The 22,803-nt window shown below is 44.0% G+C and overlaps 1 protein-coding gene across 5 annotated transcripts in view; it reads right to left on the bottom strand.

The window, feature by feature from the left end:
- The window catches only part of LOC124407744 (transcription factor AP-2-epsilon), a 169,823-nt gene that overhangs the window by 23,181 nt on the left and 123,839 nt on the right, over positions 1 to 22,803 (bottom strand). For 4 of the 5 annotated variants that reach the window (XM_046884205.1, XM_046884204.1, XM_046884202.1 and 1 more), the window contains exons 3-4: positions 15,905 to 16,096; positions 10,810 to 10,861 (exon numbers count right to left, since the gene is read on the bottom strand). In XM_046884205.1, the coding sequence (XP_046740161.1) occupies positions 10,810 to 10,861; positions 15,905 to 16,096 (244 nt within the window). The remainder of the gene's footprint in view (positions 1 to 10,809; positions 10,862 to 15,904; positions 16,097 to 22,803) is intronic. The other variant, XM_046884203.1, reaches the window with a different exon arrangement.

Below are 22,803 nucleotides of genomic sequence, written 5' to 3' on the forward strand. Positions count from 1 at the left end.
GGAATACGCTGCAGGTGTAGAGTAATGGTGGAAATAAAAATACGACCGAGATGTACAAAGGAAGAAGAATAAGAAGAAGGGGGACGAGGGTAAAAAGACTCTAAGATAAATGCGGGAACGGTGGCGTCCGCAGGTTCAACTGGCAAGAATAACTAAGGATAATTGACACTCGTTAAATGAATACACCCATGCCGGTGGTTTTCAATGCTCTTCTGCAGCTGAATCAAGCGTAGGTAGGTATGGGTACCTACGCCCGGTCCGATTCGAGCGAAGACAGTGGACAAAGAGCCACAATGGCTTGTTACACTTTGCTCAAAAGCATCGGGCAAATGTTATGTAAATAAATTTCATTAGAGCGAGTCACGTGGCTATTAAGTGTCTTTGGTCATTATGCGATATTTGACCGTTGCGCAACGCGTGGTTGTGCTTGGAATAATGTAAGTGCTATATATATATATATATATATAGGAGTATAGGAGCACACAGGAGAATCCGGAGTGAGGAAAGACCCTCGTACCTGTTCAGAGAACCGAGGTAGGAATATCTTGACGTTTCTTACATAAATAATCGCTACCTCACTCGAGATTCACAATTATTAATAACACGGCCATATAGAGAATACAATCTAGATTTTAGAGCCCCATACATGGTCGGAGTCGGTGAAGATAATCACGTCTCTCTTTTGGGGCCTCGTCGAGGAGCCACAAATTCTGAACGGCGACAACTCGTTCTTTATTTTTCGTCACGTGATTTTCAGAACCCCGCGTTATCGGTTATGCGATTTGATCAGCTGCTCTGTCAATTGGAATGACAACGGCTCCTGTTACTGCATGCTGCACGGACGTCAAGTTCGTATAACCGTTCAAGTGATTTGACAATGGACCGGTTTTGCCGCAACACATATGTATATATATATATATATATATGTATACGTGGGAATACCTGCAGTTATAATCCTATAGTCGCATTGCCGGTGGCGAAAGTCATTACCGGTATAATTAATTGAGGGTGATTAAAATTTTACAGTTGAATTATATGATGAAAAGACACAATATGATTAAAAATAGCCGATATTCGACAAGTGAAATCAGCAAGTGTGACGTGTGCGAAACGATTGTCAATTCGATCGTTGACGTCCTCCGTGTTATTATATTAATTCGCAATATGGTTGTGACCACGCCTCTTGTCTCTTCAAGAGTTTCTCCATCCCTAGACAGCTGGTGAACTGTGATGTAAAATAACAATAATAATGATAATACTAGTAAGAATAAAAGTGAAAAAAATATATAGATGGCTGCGGTTTGAACGTGACCAAACGATTTATTAATCACAGACACTTGATTGGGTTGAAAAGTACGAGCATCGCTGAGGAATTGGACGATGATTATTTTTACATATGTGGAGATTAATAAATCACGCATCAATGATAAGGAGAGGTAGATATATGTTAACCTGATTCGAATGATTCGAAGAATCAATGGAACCACGTGAAAATATTTATTTTTTTCGCTCGTTGAAACGGGAACTGAATTAACATTTAGCCAGCGTACTTAATCTGATTTACTAGCCTGCATGCCTAATTAATCATGTCGCTTATGCCGCGTCGTCAAAATATCACGTCGGTGTTGAATCTGACTGAGGCAAGTATATGGTGACAGCAATATATAGAAACAAATTGTAACGTCCGGTTGGCTAGCATGGGAAAACACCGAAATGTCTCAACCGATGTTCTCCTCGAGCATTTGATTAGTCCGAGTTTACCGGTTCAGGTGCCAATCAAACGTCAACCTTTCTACATTCAACCTGAATTAAACCCGTGAAACGTATTTTAACATCGAATTAAATTTCTTTTTTCTTTTCACTCAGAAGATTTTAGAAAACAGAACCATCGCCTGCGCGACTTAATGCGCTGACAACGAGGATGAAGAATTTTCAAATTTCAATCTTCAAAGAAGTAGTCACGGTGTTGTTTGGGAACTTGATTCTAATTCAACGAAGCCGGAACGAAGTGTGATTTAACGAGTAGTTAACGACTCACTTATTGTTCCTCGATTATCAAAGCGAAGGAACCAGCATGACGTTTCTATCTGTAAGCTGCCCAACCAAACCTTGGTCATGTACTAATTCGTTGTATATTTGTATCTAATCATTCGCATTCTATTACTTTCCTATGTACAAAATCAAAGTTCACTACAAGTGAAAGCCCTTCGTTCACAAATTGGTGACAAGAATCACTCGCCTTTGAGGAGATTTTTGGGCCATAGAAAATAGGATAAATCAAACTTAATCGGGATGATTTTTTACGCGGTATTCACTTCCCTTATATCGTCCAGTATTTCATTAATTGCAATGGATGCTTGCGGAGAGCGGCTTTGAATAGCAAGAAAATATGTATATTCAGTTTTGATTATCCCAAAGAGGTTCATAAATCACTATCCAACCGGCCTACGTCTGCGAAAGAAAGGAGACACAAAAAAATTGTAAAACACGTGGTTATGTGGTCGGTCTGAACGGTTTTGGCAATGACAGAGAAGCAAAAAATGATGATCTCTGAACTACTGTACGGTTTTAAACTCTGTAAACGACGACACGCGAAATATAAAATCATATTCCAATGATCAACGAGCAAACGATATCATTAGCCTAACGATTTTTCACTGCGAATCGAACTCTGCACACGTCTATGGCTCAGGAGACGTCTGTGATATTCGCAGAAATTATGCGCAACCGGTCGATGCATTCACCAGACCGGTCATACCGTGTTCAATAAATCACCGGATACTTTTGACGAGTATATAAAATGTATGATGTAGGCATAAATGCAGTAAAGTGAGGATTAATGATACTCTAGATGGGCGAGTATCGCGAGACCATAACACAGTGGTCTTATTAATTTAATCTCGCATTCGATTACGCGCGAATATTTCACTTGAGCGGTATTTAACGGTAGATTTCGTAACCCCGACATTAACCTCGGTGCAATTTGCAATAAAAATTATCGAAAACAGTCGACGTCGATCGATTAACGCGAGTCACGGCTATTATAACTAGAAGCCATTAAGGATGAAATATTCGGCCGATTCTCAACGCCTCTACGTGTCCGAACGGTATTCGATACATTTTTCAACTAACGGCATAACAGCGATATTATCGGGTTTAAATAATTGAGATCGGCCTACGAAATAAGGTGAAACAACGCAAAAGACTAATCGAATATTAGAAAAAACAAACATCCCTGTTCTAGTTTCGGATCGAGAACCCATCGAATAAGTTTCAAGTTCCAATTGTCACAGTTCGCAGCTCTCAACGATATCCCGATTCACTGGCCCGCTTAGAAAAGCTTCTTCACGCGGAGAATGCAAAGCCAGCCGATGGGCCCGCGTTCCGTTTCGCCGTGGCGGATCTGTCGTTGATGTTTTATCTCGGTATCATCTATCTGGCTCGTTCACGCTTCGCATGAAACGCTGTCTCAATCTTGTCACATAGGTACACGCGTGTTACGAAATGTTTCAAGAGGTGAAACACGCCGCTTGTAAGTATAACTTGCAAGAAGAGCGCGGCGGGCCTCAGGCCCATGACAGAGGCGAGCCTGGGACCGGGTTTCGCGTTTGAAATTTCACGGGACGTGTAATAGGCGTGAACCTTTTTCTCTTAGAGTCGGAGATATCGCGGAGTGGATTGAAGATCGTTGATTCCTGACAAATTACGGTGATATTATACTCCATAAATCTTAATCCAGGATATTCGACTTGAATCAAAGTTCGCCGACGTCGAGAATTTCATTCGGTCCAACCAGCGTAGAACCTTGCGTATATATCTCAGAGACGCGACCCACGCAGCCAGCAGCGACCCACGTCTGCATTATGGGTATACATACATGATATCCTGGGCACACCTGCCCACGCGTTTGGTTCCTCTGAATTGTTTCACCGTTAGAGCTGTCCTTCGCTCGATTCGGGATTAATTAAAAAATGCAAAACAGACGTTGGATTGCTCGATTTTAGCCGCGTTAAACAACATCGAATTAGCATTTTTTTCATAGGTCAATGTATTTGTATAGATATACGCTGGCTTCGGAGAATCGTGGTCCAATATTTTCCACGCCGTTGCTGCGAAAGACTCGACGCGATTCATCGACTCCTTCGATCTATTAATTACACCATAATATCAACGACTCCTGATGCATGGACAGAGACAGAGATTTCATAAACGGTCTTATCCTCGGCCCAAACCAGTCCTAGTCGGCGGCAATGATTGCGAGAGACCGCCGAAAGCCAATGCCAAACCATTGCCAAGATCGAAAAGCATGGTTATTCAAAAACGCGGACGCGTGTCACCAATTTGTTTTGTTTACAAAAAATTACCGAACACTCTGTCTACCCATGGCCGAGACGTAACGGTATACCTACAAGTCCTAGCAGCTGTTTCACTTTAATTCTCGTTATCGTGATGCCGGACCGTCGTTAACATGTCTACACTCAATGTCCATTAAAAAAACATCGATTAAGCTGGATAGATTGATTTATTTCCAATCACAGATAACCGGGTGCGCGTGTGTGGCGGTATATATGTATATATTCGTATCACGTGTATATTGTGTTACATATCAGAAGAGTAAGGTTAATTACAATTACCTAATTGACAAAATTATTCAAATCAACGGAAGATAAAATTGTCTGAATGGCAGGTGCTATAATAACCTACACAGGAATATTGTAACGTGCTTCAACGCTGACTTTAGAGAACGTTCTAATGACTGCAAGCTATCTGAGCGTAATGACCATTATATGTATATATGGATTATGAATTATGATTTATGATAATGTTATATGACATGGTTGTTGGAGAGATGGTAAAAAGATTGATAAATTAATATTCCTTCGACGGTGTATAACGTCAAGGTAAACCGACACCTCGCGCTCCGCGTGTCGGAATAAGGTGTTCGATCGACCCCGGGTCACCGTTCCAGGATGCACAAAAGATACATCTCGTCGTGCAAAAAAAATTTCTCCCCCAGCCACGCGGTGTTATGAAGGAATTAGGGAAGTTCGAAGAAGGAATCGATAAATTTCCGATATCCTGTATCAATTTATCGAGTCCCGTTTTACGCGGGGTCTTCGCACGCACAATTTTCCGGGCAATCAACGCGCCGGAAGCGGGCCAATCGGCACGCAGAACGCCTTTTCTTTATGACCGGGTGCCTGATTGGTCGGTAGCTGGTGGCCCCGAGCAGCTGGGGTGTGACTTCTCACCCCTTAGGAGCGTAGCCACGGGGGATGACGCCCGAGGGCAGGCGGGCATTGGCGTTCCCTAATTCCATTAAGATTTCATTTTAGAAAGGTGTAGCTGCTGCGCGATGCACTCGGGTGCGAGAACAGCGCCGGCGACACGCTGAGTCTAGATGCAGGACGTACTCGGTTTGCGTTTTCGAAACGTCGTTTCTCGCTGATTGATTACTGTAGTTTGTTATACAGTCGCAAGGCGTGGGTATAACGTACGATTCGAAATATTTTAACGTCTAATTTTGTACAAGGTGAACGCACCTTTTGTACAGCTGTTTCGTAAGAAATATCGCAGCCAAGTCAAGATTTAAACTAGATTCTGCTAAGGGATGCACAGTTGATTATAAATCTTAATCCGATGATTAAGATTATCCGATTATACTGATGTAATGATTAAAGCCTGAACCGAAGTGAGTCACGGATATTTGCAATAATTGCAGAAACTTACTAGACAGGTACTGAAAACTAGCGGAATAAAGTTTATTCGTCCAATTAATGATCGTTTCAAGTATGCAAAATTTCATGAATCAAGTGTTCATTAAAACAGATTTTCATTATGACGACGTAACACATATTCGGCGCGTGATATCGAGTTCGACAACAATTTGTTTAGAAAAAAAATTTACATATATATAATATAACGTCATATAACAAGCAGATACGTACATACATGTACGGTTACGACTTGATCATGATTAAATCTGGGATGAGATTGTGAGTATCATTAAATGGTGATAAAAAGACGATTAACATAATGGGAGAGACTATGGCTCTTCGGGCTCGTTCCAATGATTAATTATTCTTAATGCTGACCACACGTCACTAATCATCAACGACTGAGGTAATTACCGTGCGCAACCGCTGATTGGCTGCAAGAACTCGTCCGGTTTCTTCCGCTATTTGTGTAAACTTCTGCGGTATAACATATCGGGTATAATTTCATACGCAGAATACCGTCTATGTACTACCAAGATGGCAACCGAGCTGTGTTATATCAATATATACATATATATATATATATATATATATATATATATATATATATATATGCGGCACTTCACGACCTTGTGAATCATCTAAGAATATTAAGAACATTACACACTATAACGTCTAAATACGCATACCTAATGATTTTCTGCTGTAGTGGAAGCAAAAACAGAAAAAAAAGAAAGAAAAAAAAACCTTCAATGGCGGGAAATTAATTCGTTTGTCGCTTACGCTCCTGCTATCGAAGATTATTCCAAGCGATACGCAAGGCTTATTTTCAGAATCGAACTAGACTATATTTACGAGTTCGGTTACACAAGTCGGTTTCGGCTCGTTGAGATAATTATGTAAATGCGCATAAGGCACTTATGTGTGTATACCTATGTACATATTATCGGACGGTTAATTAAGACGCGAGAAAAGTTGATTAATCAAAGTACCGTCGTCGTGTCTGCAGCTGCAGTTTCCTAGATACAGAAGCGAATTCCTCGATTTCGATCGGGAGTATTCTACGAAAGGCCACACAGAATAAGTATCTGGAATGGTACTCGGATCAGGTACGCGGGCACTCGTCGTCGTCGTCTTTCCTTGTAATTCCGTATAAGCGAACCCGATCGGTCTGTATATGTATGTACATATAAACGCGAATCGCTCGTTCACTTAGCGCAAGCGCGCGCGCCGCTTTATCCCGGATTATAAGACCGATACAGGAAATATTTACCGAGGGATTAGGAGAATATCGAGTTGCTCCAAAGCGGATTAAATTGGGTACCATCAAGCCGAGCAATACCTGGACAATCCAGCCACGCGTGTATCCTACATACAAATGAGCCCGGTACGTCGATACTCGATCAATTCCACCCAGAGAAAGAAAGTTGCAGAACTTGACCGACCGCATTAACTCAACTCATAGACAAATGCTGAGCGCAATTTTTTGGCTAAAAAATCTCCAACTCATTAGTGCCGAAGGAGTGAATGAAACGTAATATGAAGACCAGTGCGAAGTATAGGAATGAAATTTCTTTTTCTTCTTTCTCATTATCCACTTCGTCATAATGATGATAATTGTTTCTCTGTAATGAGTAATGAGTTAGAATGTAGGTAACTCTCTCTGAAATCCCCAAGTGCAATAAATATATCAAATAAAATTTCGCCCATCGTAATTATCGGTGGCTTCGACTCTCGAGTGGCTTATCGACCAATCGGAAAGGTCCGAACGTTGCAGACGGAGTTCCAACATCTTAGAGGAACGTTTATATTATCCGCATACAATAAATATAAAACTCGTAAGCGTTAAAGATAGTCGTAAATTATCGTCGTAATTGAAATGTCCACGCCGTACGTTACGGAACGTATAAAGTGGCTCGGTAAGCTGAGTGTGAAAGCTCGGGATATGCAAGATTTCTAAGCCGAAGACTATTTCCCGGGAATGAAAAAGTAACTCCAATTACAGTTGACCGTTTGCCGGGCATTCGTTCCTTCGAAAGAGGATCGGTGAACGATGAAAAAAAAAAAAAAAAATAGAATTAGAAGCTGGTGCAGGCATGCAGGCTAGAAAAGTGGGATAACGAAACCGTGGTTGCATATATACCGTGATATTAATCCGGCCATACGATCGGTCGAAACCTTTTTTGAATACTCATTGAGCCATGCGTGTTACACGAGGCGTCTACCATGCCGAGAGATCTCTTGATGGATAAGCGGTGGATAAGCGGGGTATAAACGGATGGATAAAGGCACCCGGTACGCGGTTCGCCTGTGTAAAATATACAGGCAAGCAAGTAGGGTCCGAGATAAGATCTGCTACTGTCTCCGGACATTATCATTCGACTTTTGATTCCTCCGTTGTGATTTTCGTCTCTCTCTTTCTCTCTCTCTCTCTCTCTGCTTCTTCAATTTCTGTTTCATTGTGCCCTGATGCCTGCCGCATATCGCCAGGCGGCTGTTTCTTTCTGATTTCAACAAGCAAAGAACGGCAAAGGGTGTAGGCGGTGGGCCCATTGGGCCCATACCTCGATCCCTCAATACGCGTGTCCGTGTGGGTATTGCGTACCTTCGAGCGGACGCGAAGAGTGACTTCCGATCGATACGAGATCGAAGCCGTGAGTGCAACGTGGAACCGGCGCGGCGGTCAGGAGTTCTCTAGCCTCTGTATCTGGCCGGTTCTTCGGCTCTGTGATGCGGCCGCGGAACTACCGTCAAGATTTAACGATTGCACCGCTTGGCGCAGGACGAGTCTCTCCGTCATTGTGATCCTGCGAAGCCGCGGTGCTCGATTGGCGCTGCCATGCCAGTCAGAGTCAGGGCTTCCAATTCGTTGGATCGCTCGGCGGCTGCGGAACGTCGTGCGAGGAAAGGCGAGGCGAGGCGAGGCGAGGCGAGGCGATTTCGTATACCGTGTGGTATGACGAAAGAATGAAGATAAAATTAATTGTACCTTGGCTTCCGAGAAGCGTAATGCCTCCTGAAGCCAGCCGGCGAGAGCTCGATCACCAACGAACCCGGGCGTTCCTTCTTTCGTTCGTCCGTTTGCTACCGGTACCTCCACTCGGCGATCTATTTGAGCCGATAAGATTTCTCTCTTCTCGTTCATTTGTCAGTCAGCCTGGGTCACAGACGTGCGTATATAGCCGATATATCGGCTGGCGCGGATGTAGAAAGCCGCGTCGGTACAGGAAATTAATTGGCATTACCTAATCGAACGACCCGCGCTTTGTTTGCCCATCTACTCGTATATTTTCATTTCTCTGTTTCTTTTCTTCCGATCCACCAAATATCGCTGTACAAATAGGTACTCGCAGGAATCCCTCCCATCTTGTCAGCACCGATCGTATTTAGCCGTCAAATATCGTTCCAACGATCTGTCGAGCCCCGCGCGAGTAATAACGAGAGTCCCCTACCTGCCCGAGTCTACGTAGCCAGATACGCCCCGGTATCTACATCTACCTTTTGTACCCATATAACGCGTGTACCGAGCGCGTAAAATGAAACGTAGAAAGTCGACCACATATGGCGGTAGATTACCTGCTTATTAGACCACAATGGCAACCGTAACAACGGGCACTCGAAGATCTCAGCCATCCCTCGCCCCTGCCGATCGTCTACAATGTACCCCCGCCTTAAATATTAAGCTAATAAGCCAGGCTGCGCGCGCTTTGTGCGACGTTGGTATTTAGGCGAGGTTGGTTTTTGGTGTAGGCTAACCAATCGTCCCCCTGGCCACTTCCTCAAAAACGTATAACGCATTTTAAAAGACCCGCAGTAGCGAACCGGAGACGAGTGTTCGATGCGAGTGAGTCGTTGGCAGGCGCTAACGGTGGCATGGCGGGAAGAACAATATAATAGACTGTTCGGAATACACAATAGTAGAAAGGTACAAATGCTATAGAATTACCAGTATATTGTGAGAGAGGTGCGAAGCGGAGACTGGAAGGAAAAAAGGAACGAGGGTAAAAAGAGAGAGAGAGAAAAGAAAAAACGGAACAAGTAAGAGTGAAGCTGACTACGGGGGTAAAGGCGGGGAGAGAGACCCTAAATGCTCCCTTGGCGAGGGATCCGATTTCGTATTGTCATTGTAATTTGTCTGCGGGGCGCAGTTTCGGGGCGGGACTCTCCTAAATACTCATCGGCACGGGGACCCTGACGTGCTTCAACAAACCCATATACAGATGGTTGTTTGTCCGAATGTCACCCGAGGTTATTATATGCCTCATTACGCGACCCGTGCAGGCTACCCTCGGCTGTTTTCACGCTCTTTGCCTTCCGATTTTGCGACGTGTTTCCCAATATTAATGCTTTCTCGAAGATTACACGAGACGATTGTTCGAAATCTATATTTATATTATGAGAAATTGCACGTTATACCAACGGTAGACGAATATGATGTCGAGTATGAACGTATTCAAAGGCTAGGCAGGTACATCAGATCCCATATCCCGAGAGAAACATTCAGACACGCTCGAAATTAGAGCCAATAAAGTTGGGAACAGAGGAGTGGACGTCGAGAATAGTGGGTTTCAGAATCGTTTTAAAATCTGACGTCTGTCCGGACCGCATTTGCCAGGGACGTCCAATTTACCGTCGAGGATACGTCCGACGTCGAAGCATGACGAGTATCGGTTCTAAGTCCGCAGTGACGTCCGCAAGTCTCCTTATGGTCGGTCAGCTAGCGAATAACGATCTGTAACACATCCTCGGGAGGTAAATGGATAAGTGGATAAGCCTTGCGTAACCCGCTGGACCGCCTGGTGCACCTAACTGCCCTCCGTCTACATGTGACATCAGAGTGAAAACACCGATCATTTCCGCTAACTATCTCTGCCTGTATCGAACCTGTCTCGGATTCTCTTCTTTCAAGTCTATACACCAAGACTCTTGTCAGGGATCTAGCCGAGACGACGTGCTCCTGCACTTTTGCCTGCGTCGAGATCCGGCGTGTTCTATGAAACCCCCCATGATAACCAAAGGGAAATGCGTTTCAACGTTTGGGAAGAATAAGATTTTGGACTATTGGATATCGAAGAATTTGTTGTCTACTTACTCTTCAGGATAGGCAGATCGTTCATGAAACCCCCATCGTCGACGTTCGTGTTCTGAAAATAGAAAGAATGTAAGGAATTAGACGCATGAATATCGAAATTACCTTGCCTCGGAAAAGCCACGCAGTATTGAATTCCGAAATTCCATTCGATCTGAATAATGAAAATTTGAAATCAATAAATGAGTTTAGTTATTACATATTTTATGATATGTAATGTATGTATGTAAATATGATTAACTCTGTTAAAAACTTCAAAGAAACTTCAAAACTTTGGACATTCAACACACTGTGCACAGAAATGCGTGCAGATTATATTTAGATAAGAGAAATAGCTTGCAGTTTTTTCCTGGCTAAATATCTGGCGGATTGAAAAATTTCGATGGAATGCCTGACTGAAGTTGATTAAAAGTAAATTGGGACACATCGTATATACGTTTTGTTTGTGAAAACTTGGGGCGCGCTTGAGTGATCAAACGTATGCAATAAAATCCGTGAGGATATCCGGTTCTGAAAACCAGATGGAGTATAATACGTATCCGAAAATATTTAAATTAAATTCTTCCTGATATTACAATATCATAAAACGTTACTCGAGGTAATAACAATACCCGAGATAGGTCAGAAGACTTCCCCTCCCCCTCCCATTTTTAATATAAAACGCGCCTCTCGGCCATCGGTCAAAGACTCGATGTATTGAACTTTGCGATAAGGTTATTCCGCCGTGTTATGCACCCGAGATTGAGGGAAAAAAAATGGCGATTCTTCTGTAAAATATTTTCGCCTTATTTCAAACGCTACCTGGTTAGCCACACACGTTTACGGTACGACGAGCTCTGACCCTGATGGCTTTGCTATCTCCGTTTTCACAAGCAGCGACTCAATTTGTTACACTTAATTATATCTGCAAGAGCATCCCGTAACGTGATTAGCTGTCGTCCCGCGTCTCGACGCCTCGGTGGCAAAGTCCGCCTAATTATTATTAATTAGCCTATCTCTGGCCCGCAGGATTATAACGTTGAAGAAATAAACGGGTTCTTCGTTCGATGCTCACGTGTATTATATTGCGGTAACACATTTATAAGCCCGAACGAAGCCACCTGCATTACAGGCTTCCGTTTTCTTCCATCTCGTCGCCATTTTTTTTTTTTTTTTTTTTTTTCTGTTCAGTTATAATTTTCACATTCTTTTGTAAATTTTACGCAACGTTTCTACGAAGCTGTGAGAAAGGTTGTTTTTTTTATTTTGCAAAAATTACATCCGAGCTTGACAGTTCTTCCCTATATATGTAACTACATTTCACGTCTCGGACCGTGCTTTCGAATTGTTTTGTCTCTGCAGTCGCGCCCGCGAAAAATTCCACCTCGGATTCCGGAACACGGGTCAACTATGCGCAATTATGGAATTACCGAGAAGGGGGAGAAGGAGGAGGAATAAAAAGTTTCTACGTATTCGAGATAGCGGTGGGCTCGCCTCGTTTTGGCGTTGTTCGACTGCCGAGCTTATACATCTTTGCACGATCGCAGATATATCAAACGACCCTGGACGTAGGTATCCCAGTTGCGAGAATGTGTTCAAGATAAGAGAAGAAAAGTAAGAAGATAAAGAAAATGAGAAGCAGCAGCCTGAGGAGATTCGAGATATTTTTTTGAACCACCGTCACGGACCGCATGCCTCAAATCAAAGCAAATCAAATTTTCCACGCTATTTATAATGGAAAGTATATCGAAGCGTACAGAGGAATGTGAACCTTTGTCCATGAAGACCTAAATTTATTGTCCATCCACCTAACACGAAATCATATAACACGTCTGAACTGAAATTATCACGCTGCGAGGTGACGAGGATTAGAAAGAAGACGAGAAAAAAAATTGAACAAAATAATCTGGGCACCTGTAGCAGGCTTGTTTCATTAGGCGACCGTATAACCAGCTTAGATTAACAGCCAAGCCTCGGTAGAACAGGACGCCAACGAAAAATAGTCCAACCTTATACGTATAATAAATCGTAACATGTGTGATCCCAACTGACATCTTCATCCACGTGTACTCTACATTGGACTTAAAATCAAGTTTAAACCTTGAGCATAAATTGACGGATTATTACTGTTTTCGATTGAAAATTGGAAAATTATTTATTCATGATGAAAATTTCGATTTTTCTAACGTTTCCACACTGCTGCAGAATACCTGAAAACGTATTTCGTTTGCATCGAGAATCACGCTGGCAGGTGTGTTTACTTTTATTATAAATCTTGCAGATAAAGTTAGCTCGGAGCGCGTAAAGTACAAGTCAAGAATAAAAAATAAGATAAGTGGGTGCCGTTAGCGGTTCGGAACTTTATCCTATTATTTGGCGGTTTTTTCGGGAATTTTTCGAGTGTAGGTACATACTACAAACGTCTCCTAATAAGCGGGCTTGCGATGACATTACATAATTCGCAAACGTGTACACATCAGCGAATTTACCCCAACACTTCGGAGGTGTGTGATTTCGCGCGTTGACTCGAGCCTGAGTTCACATAGTAAACGGATGACACAATGTGTATGTACGTACATATGTGCATGCTATATATGTATACACACATGCGGTATACACTCGAAGCGATCACCGCGCACGTGAATAAATAAATACCCCGTGAAACGTATAATTTTCAATAATAATCACGATAATAATCGCTCGCAAATATTTACATATCCCAGGAGAGCCTGGACGGATGAGGAATGATGTCGGAACGGACGCGCGATGTCTTATGGGATACGCGTGTTACAAAGCATGCCGAGCGTGTACCCTCAAGTGCAGTAAGTAGGCAGAGGTATAAGGTATAAGGTATAAGGTATAAGGTGTAAGGTATAAGGTACGTGCAGTGCGAGGCTGCATACGTGCGTGTGGGCCACGTTTGCGGGTATTTATACCGCACCTGCGGACACACATCGTATGTAAGGCACCCACACGTCTCTGCAGATTATGAGTTTCAGCCTTATTCGCCTGCAAGCGCATCGCGCGATTGTGCATCGGCGCATTATTACTCCATTCTCTCCTTACGTACTTCGGATCCCGACGTTTCGAGTAAACTTATCACAGTAAAGGTGATAAATCACCGACATTACGCTGCCGCACCGAGTTATTGTGTGTCTCTGTGGCAATTGAGTCGAGAGGACCCGCGATATGCAGGACGCGATCCTTTCCTAATACATTCTCCTTTATTTTCATTCTTACAACTGTCATACGGCGTGTACGAGGTAAAGAGAGAGAGAAAAATGGAAGGTGCAAGAGCGTGCATTTCTGGTGTGGATGCTGCTCACCGCGATGCACCAGTGACATTAGCTGGAGGTGATCCATGACCGGCTGGGAGAGGAGCCGGACGGCCATTTTCTTCAATACGAAGTGTGGGGTTCATCATAATTTAAAATAGATTAAGAAGTTAATTATTATTCGTGAATGACGCCGCCGAAAATCAGGCCTCGATTGTAATTATGCTGAGCTCGAGTGATGCAGGGGCTTCGGTATATCTCCTTCTCCTAATTGTCTCTCTCCCTCTCTTTTCTCTCTCTCTCCCTCTCGCGTTATTCCGTCGACGACGTTTCGCCGGACCCAAAAATAGGACCCATATAATTTTCGAACTCGTGGTTAGACACCGCGCCTAGAAATAATGCCGATGCCCCGCGTTAGATGTATAATACTGATCCCTTTGCCATGCCGGTGTAATTTTCGTCCGTTCGTTCATTCCTTGTGTTCACGTGCGTCTAATTTACCGCGGATGAACGCGACCCGAGAGAGATATTCACTCTTAACCTTATAACGTTCCTTGACGCTGTTTGGGGCACATTGTTCCGTTATGTTGTATAGCTACGAGCATAAAGCGCGAACGTAATTGTCAATGAACAATTGTTTTACCGTAGATAATTATACAAATTTATTTTTATTTACTTCGGGAAGATAACTGTTTGTAAAAAAAAGTTTCAAAATTACCAGAATTTCATCATTTTCAACGTTCTAACTATAAAACCTTTGCTAAAATCGGTGATATCTCAGCTCGTTGTTTTTCGAATTTGGTAAGATTGATTTCTTTTACACAATAGAGTAGTTTTTCCGTTAACAATTTTCATTTCAAATAACGTTCCTGGATATTTTTTAAACGGTTTTCTCTCTTCTCCTAACTTTCGATTAAGACCGATTTATATTTAAAAATTTCCCCATTTTCATTCTCTCAATATTTCATTCACTCAGTCGCCAAATCACGAAACCACGTCACGAATATATAAAAAGGCCGAAACGTACGATGGTCTGCAACGTTGCGAAAGCGGGCCAGGCTTGTTCATTTCGGTGTACAAAGACCCGATAACGATTTAAGGCCCTAGCTAACAAGATTTATAATATTGCAAAACTGGCTCGCCGTTCGAGGAATGTCCACCTCGAGTATTTGAATTTCCTTTCGCGACCGTAGAGTTACGTATGCATTGATATTCGCTGGGTGTAACCGAGACGTTCTGGATCGACGTATGTATTTAAGAAAATGCAAAGGCGTTGCAAGAGCGACCGAAGAGCGTTGAGACATGAGGCTCTTTTAACCCTCGAGAATAATAATTGTCACTGATCAAGGTATAATTATATTAATAACTTTTTACCAGGACATCGAGTCCGATCATACAGGGATCGATCAGTCGATCGATCCATCGATCGATGCAGGGCCAGAGATATTGGCAAAAGCCAATTACCAAGCAATGCGGCTTCGACGATCGTACAACGGTACTTTCCCGATGACAGCGTAAGAAACGAGGTAAAAAAAAAAAAAAAAAAACAAGAAGAAAAAAAGACTACGAAGATCGGATCAAACAAAACTTGCCGAAGGTTTATGATCGCCGAAATTGCGTCATCAAAAAGGGCCGAGTTTCTCATATCATATGCGTGCAGGAATCTTACTTGTTCATCGATTCGTCGTTTGTTGCTCACGCGTAGATTCTCAACACAAAACTGCATGCTCTCGTAGCTTTTAACAAACTCTGTACCCAGGCTTAAATTTATCTGACTGATTCTTATGGCCGAAAGTATAAGATTGAAATAATATAAATAATAAGAAAATTGTTCGATTACGTACATCGTCGCTCACCTGGGGGTCGTCAACGAGGCTCGTGTGTAGCACTAGGTCGGTTTGGTCGAGTCCCGGGGGTGGCAGAAGGGCGTCGGGACGCCGGACGCCGCCGTACTCGACGCCTCGACCTCCGCCTCCGCCCCCACCTCCACCGCTGCCTCGACCACCATCGTAGGGAAACGAGGCATGCATGTTCGTCTGAAACAATACAAGAGAAATCCATATTTTCATCAAACTGCTTCGTACTGACGAGTTAAATTATTACTATTGTTATTTTTATAGTTCAAATTTTGACAGGCATGCGTTATAAGCGTTACTTATTTGTACGAATAATCCATACAAATTTTTAATTCATGTTTTTATTTTTTTGTAACCCGAGGACATGTTATTTTCGTAATTCCATGAGGCAACTGCAGGACGGTTGTAGTTTCCATGGTGATTGGAGAACGGGTAAATGTGAGTTGATATGATGATTAAAATGCCAATGATCGGTACGGTTAATCTTCGTCCGTCTTTGCGCCTCGTCGTGTAATATATATATATATATATATATATTATGTTGAAAACATAAAATAGAGATCGAAATTCCATGAATCATTTGCCTGCGCGTAATATTTATATAGACTTGTAATAAACTGGTTGCTGCGCAACATTGATGGGAACAAGGACGACCGATAGATTTACCCGTGTCATCAATATTTCTTTTTGAATGCGCGTAGGGAATATATACGACTTACCTCAGTGCCCACAGCTACTCGTTATATGGCCGAAGCGTGTGCCAACATCGATTAAATCATGTTAACGTCAGTTTGCAGCAAAACTTATTAGGGCGAGCAAATCTTTTCACGTGTTATGTACCCGCGAGATCTCGAGTCAAGCGTACGCGTTAAGGCGGAGCTGCGCACATAATACTTTTGAAACCATTTCATCTTGCGCAATCTTCAATTGAAGGATATAACAAAGTTGTTAATTTTCGAAAGGGCAGGCTGGACGAGACATTTCCATCCGTAGACGTAGCAGGTATAATGAAGACAACGTATTACGAATAAACATATCACCTCGAACAGCGGGAGGAAATTTACGACTCGAAAGGAATATGCGTGCAGCGGATATTATCATGACCCACCTATCTACATAGCCGTGATGTTAAACGAGCGAAGAAAATAGGTGGCAATGATTGTAAATATGCCAATCGTCGGGGGAATTGATCCTTCTGGTGTTGTTACAGTTCCCAGGCAATTATCGTCATGGAAGTGGTATAATGTAGGTATATCTCGCGCTGCATGCTCGGACTCTACCTTTTATGCATATCAGTGCGTGCTGGTAGAGGTGAAGCGGCCTGGCTGGACTAACAGAGGACTATAAAGCGATCACAAGCCGCGTGCAAGCCAATTTGACTGAAGTGCATCAAGTACCTAACTACCTACCTACCTACCTACCTACCTACCTACCTACCTACCCACGTGTCTTGTCTGTTCTATCCTATCGCGAAGAGTGAATGTGTCACTTGCAAAGCGAATGGAAGACGTATTATGCCCGACGATATATCTGCCTGAGATGCACCAGCGGAGCTAAGATGCTCGCGCTCCTTCCTAAGTAATCGCAAATCGTCTGTATACCTCTGGCCGGATATAACGAGACAAAAGCCAGCACCGGCTGACTAACGACGATTGATTATCCACGCTGTCTGTTTAACCGTCACTCAATCGCTTATACGCCATTTATTCGCATCTAACTCAAGACCCACGTGTAACCTATCTTATTCAACTCCAGCACAGACCATCGAATTACTCACGCCAAGGGCATCGGTGCACAACAAATACTCACGGGGACGGAATTATTCACTTGTTCTACTGCAGATTTAACACCAGTCCACTTCGGTCCAGATTGCTTATCTTATAGCTGGATTAGGAGAGTAGATAATCACATTAATTATTTCATCTCTATTTCAACACATGACGCTTGGAGTTTGGTGCTACCAAACACCGAACCCCCGTACGATGAGATACAATTTTGTCGATTTGTTTCCCTGGCAATGCGGTCTATAGAAAAGAACAATCCCCTGAATGGTTCTGCGGTTCGAAACACCCAAATTTAGGCCACTTGCAGACGTTATGAGAATATCATGTGGTACCATATGGCAAAGCGAAGCCCATCAGCGCCAGGTCATCCGGGATATGACACTGGAGTTTCTATCATAGAATATCTTGTCGGACGGTCCAAAGACGAGGAAGGGGGAGGCGATCGTTGATCGTGGAGAGACTGCTGTACTCGCACGGGCAGGCAGACACGCAAGACGTTAAGCGAGGGAATTTTGTTGTGTGCTCGAGGAAGATGAGTATGGAGTCCCGCGAAGGCCGAGCGGACGGGTCAAAGTGCAGCGGCGACGTGTAAGATGATCTGACCTGTTTGCCAGACGGTAAAGACGCGCGAGAATCACTCACTACCGGGTTTCTCGGAGCGGCTGGTGAGGCTTCGAAGTCCACAGGTATAATTAACGAGCCAACTCTGCCTTTCGTCTCAACCTTTTGATAATAATTCCTCGGCGAATCGCTGCTTGCCACAACGAACTGTACGGGAATCCGATCAACGTACCCGCACTTTATCATTCGACGTGCCCGTTACCGCGTTCACGCGTTTTGCGTGCACCTACCATCGTCGATGCTGAGGTCTCGTAGGTACCTACTATCGGGTGAACTGCAGGAACGTGTAACAGAGAATGCATACTTGAAGAACGATCACATGGTTAGGCTCACGCACGGTTCGAACGTTTCATGTACGATTAGCCAAGATTCTTTCCTGTGATTCCTGATATAGTCATTAAAGTCGAGTCGGATCCTGCGCGGTGATCATTCCCAGCGCAACGTTTAAATGCTCGATCGACAGTGACGGATGTGCGACTAATTTTCCGTGTAACCTTACCGTTTTCCCCGACATTCTCACATATCGTCGATTCGCTAATCGCGCGGAAAGCAGCGTCAACTTTTCGTGTAGATCGTTGTGAAGAGAATTTCTCAGTCCCGATATACGGACTGAGCCTGCTGCAGGATTCGGGAGGTGTGAAGACGCTGGTTTTCGGAGAACAATTAGATGCCGACAATGCGAGGAAGCGGTGAAATAAAGTTAAGTGCTGCGGTGATAGCGTTTCGATTTACACCGAGATCTTTCACTGGTAGGTACTCATGGACCCATTGAATGGGGCGTCGGCATAGAGATCGAGCCGGCATCGGCAGTAGCTCATCGGGCTAAACCGGCGAGACCGACTCCGCAGCTACTGCCTAAGCGAATCATTTACGAAGGATAGAGAACGGCCGCGTGTACACATGCAGGCACATATATATCCAGACCTACGCAATCCCCAAGAGAAACAAGTTCCGTCAGCAAGAGATCACGTCGCGTCGGCGGTGGCAGTGGCTGCTGCTGTTGCTGCTGCTGCTGTTGCTGCTGCTGCATCTCTCGTAGTATACGTCGTCGAAATGTAGAGGTGGGTACCACTCGAGCTGGAGGGACTCCGATACGAGACGAGACAAGACTGAGAAGAGAGACCCAATTCCCACAGTGGAGTAGTCGTACGACGATGACTGGACGATAGGGTTATAATGCAAGTTGGGAATTTCGTACTTTGCACAGATTTATGTCGGTTTTAGCGGTTATTCCTCATTCTACGTGACTTGTAACCTCTGGCGTATCGTATTTCAGGAATTTACCGATCCTTCGCAGGCTGAACTGTCGTTTTCCAACTATCCGGAAGTCACGTCATCGCTCAGCAGCGAAATTAAACAGGATCTTTTCGCCAGAGTTATTTTATACATCTAAAATGACTGTAATGAATGGATTATTCTTTATTTTTTCGCAGAAACTCGAGAAATTACACGAGATTCTTATCTTTCTTTTAGTTTTTTTTTGACATCGTGATGTAGGAGAAGTAAAACTGATACTTCGACGAATGCTTCTGACGATTCTTCACAATAGTGTCTATTTTTTCTGATCCATTACGAAACTCCACTTCCTCGTCAAGAGTTATAATGTTAATTTTCATGTATTAATTTCCGTGCGCAATCCACTTCACACGTCGTCGTCGACTTGGGTGAACAGATCTGAGGGTTAAAGTTCAGTCGATACGAGTTGCGTTGTGTTGAATTCGAAGAAATAATAACAGCGTTTTCATTTCCTTTAATTTTTTTCTTTTGGTTCGTTTTAAAACTCCTCTTAAAAACGGGCAGATTTGTTACAGCGATATAATAAAGTTGCGGCTCGCAGCGGAAGCGTAGGAAATACTGAGATAGCGGTGTAATTGAGCTGGTAGGAGGTAAAAGACTTTAACTTGAGCTGAGAAAGTTTTCTAAGAACTAAAACGCAATCCGTATACGTACAGAATTTTAATCGCATCCCACGAGAAGTGGATGGAAGGAAAAGCAGAGATTTGGGCCAAGCTGTGGTCGCGGAGTTGCGACAATGCGAATACGGTGGGTATAAGGTAGGTTTACAACCGCCGGTTGACCGTTGGCAAATTGTTTGTTCGTCCATCAGTCGACGATGCGACGTCGCCGCTCTTTCATTTCCGCAAAGAAGACAGGTGAAATTTCAACGATTCCTTGTCCAGATAATGCATTCTACTTTATTGCTCGTTGTGCTGCTGCCGTTTCCATACTTTTATCACGAACCCCTCCCCCTCCTCCACCTCCGTCTTCTCGTAGGCAGACACGCCAAGGGGCAGAATGCCGCGGGTGGACGACAAAATTGCCTGCCCGAAGCGTCGCGCGTCGTTTAGGTTCACAAAGTTCAGATTGATAAGCCAGCTTCGCGCTAGATTTTTTTCACACCGTCGCGTCGTCGTACCCGGCACGGATAATCCGGAGAATCTGAACAAGGCGAGTTTTTGCTCTCTGCCCTCTCTTACTCACGAGAGATGATCTCTGACTGCGCTGATCGCGATGTGATTTCTTGGGAATTACGTCTTCGTCAGCCGAGGTGAAATCCTCCGAACTGGCGCTGCAGTGTAATGAGCAACTCAATTAACCAGAGAAAGAACGAAGAAAGCTCGTGCTTTCGAACGCTCGACGATTACCAAACGAAAAAAGCTTCATAGATCAATGTATACTAAGCTTTTTCAGCATCGTCAAGGTCGAGACCAGAAATAAGAGAAACTCTTGTTCGAAATGAGGTACCATTTTGTCGATAAGAAGCTCGTCCGACTAAAACACAGCTGACTTCTCTGGTTAAATGAATAAATATGGTTACACTAACCTCGTGATAGTCGAGCTGAAGTTTGATTAGGTTTTATTCTCTGAGTGGCACTTTCACGCGGTAAAAAGCACGCGATAGTCTCGTGCTAATGAACGATACACGTACAAACGATACACACACGGAAGGGGGATCGGATGATCGGGCGAATTATATCGCTCCCGTACATCACGATGGTTATAAATTGGTACGCATGGTGTACAGAGCCGGTATAATACACCGAGCGATACTAATGAGATGAAATGTGATCGCCTTTCTCTTGTTAAACGCGCTCACCTCTGCGGCGGACGGGATGAAGTTGCGTTTATGATCGTTGCAATTTTTTTCCATTACCTACCGCGAACCCACAACCGTGTTGGCAAAACGAATCGACTTGTAAACACGCGTAGAGATAGACAGGAGACAGCTGCAGTATACCTACGTTTTCCTTATCTTGATCGAACTAATTTCATCGATCGCGCTGCAGCTTCCGTCATCCTGAAACTGGTTATAGATCAGACCAATCATCGGAATGATTTTCACCTACCCGAGCCAGGCTTGAGTCCGTATCGTTTTTCTCTTGCAAACTCGAACGCGATTATCCTCCATCAGCGCATCCGTACGAGGAGGCTGCAGGACAATAAGGAAGGAGTTCCTCGTCCTGATGAAATCAGTGATATATTACGTCCATATCCCGCGGTCGGGTTATCTCGGCAAGCGACATCCTGCACGCGAGTAAACGTCTTCATCTCGAGACTTCTTCTTCGGCCTGTACGAATGTACGAAGTGGGTATCAACTATTCTCGCGAAAAGTAGCTAGACCGACTTTCTACCGTCCGTTTCTTTCGTTTCTCTGCCCACAACGTGTGCAAAAACGCTAATTCGCGACGCTGACGATGAGCAATCAGTGCGCTCACCGTCGTTGCGTATAAGGGTACAAATAAAGGATACGAATCGGACTTATACGGGTGAAAGAAACCGCGTAAAACCAGCTAAGCGGACCGCAACAGATCGGCAAACGGATCCTGCAAGATTCTAGACCTGCAGGAAAGGATCATCCCTGCAGTTTACAAACCTGGACTCAGCCCGTCCGTACAACTTAACTCCGAAGGGGGTGCGGCACAATAACCCAAAATTCCCCGCTCTAAATACCCTCGCGTTAAAAATGCTCTGAGCAATGCGAGGCGTTTGAGCATTGCGTGCGTGTGTAGCTCATACTAAGAACGGATCAACTGGGGCGAATGATAGAGGCATGGGGTTCGCTCGGGGATCGCTCTAGCTAGGGGCTGAAAGAGGGATCGAAAGATGAATCCGCAGGACAGGGTGCAGGATAAGCGCGTTTGCTGGGTGGTCCGAAAGGCCACTCGGCTCTGATTATTAGCATTGTGATCTCGTCTCGGAGCCCCTGATTCTGGAGTATTTTTGATTCGTCAACGCCGCTTCAATTCTATGCCGCTTGCATGCGGATAACAGTATTCTCCGAATAGCTTATACATTATCAGTCCTCGCGTCCGCAGCTCGATGAACGCCGATTCGATGAGGGGAAAAACGGGGGAAGAACTAATTTTATAGATTGTTAAAGGGCGTACGGACAAGCAGCCGCATCTTCCATCTCATCGTTGGATAGCTGAGTGCTAACGGATCGGTGGGTGTAAAGACCCTTCGGCTTGTCTTGAATCTTG

This window comes from Diprion similis, chromosome 6 (assembly GCF_021155765.1).
Source record: "Diprion similis isolate iyDipSimi1 chromosome 6, iyDipSimi1.1, whole genome shotgun sequence".
Taxonomy (NCBI): domain Eukaryota; kingdom Metazoa; phylum Arthropoda; class Insecta; order Hymenoptera; family Diprionidae; genus Diprion; species Diprion similis.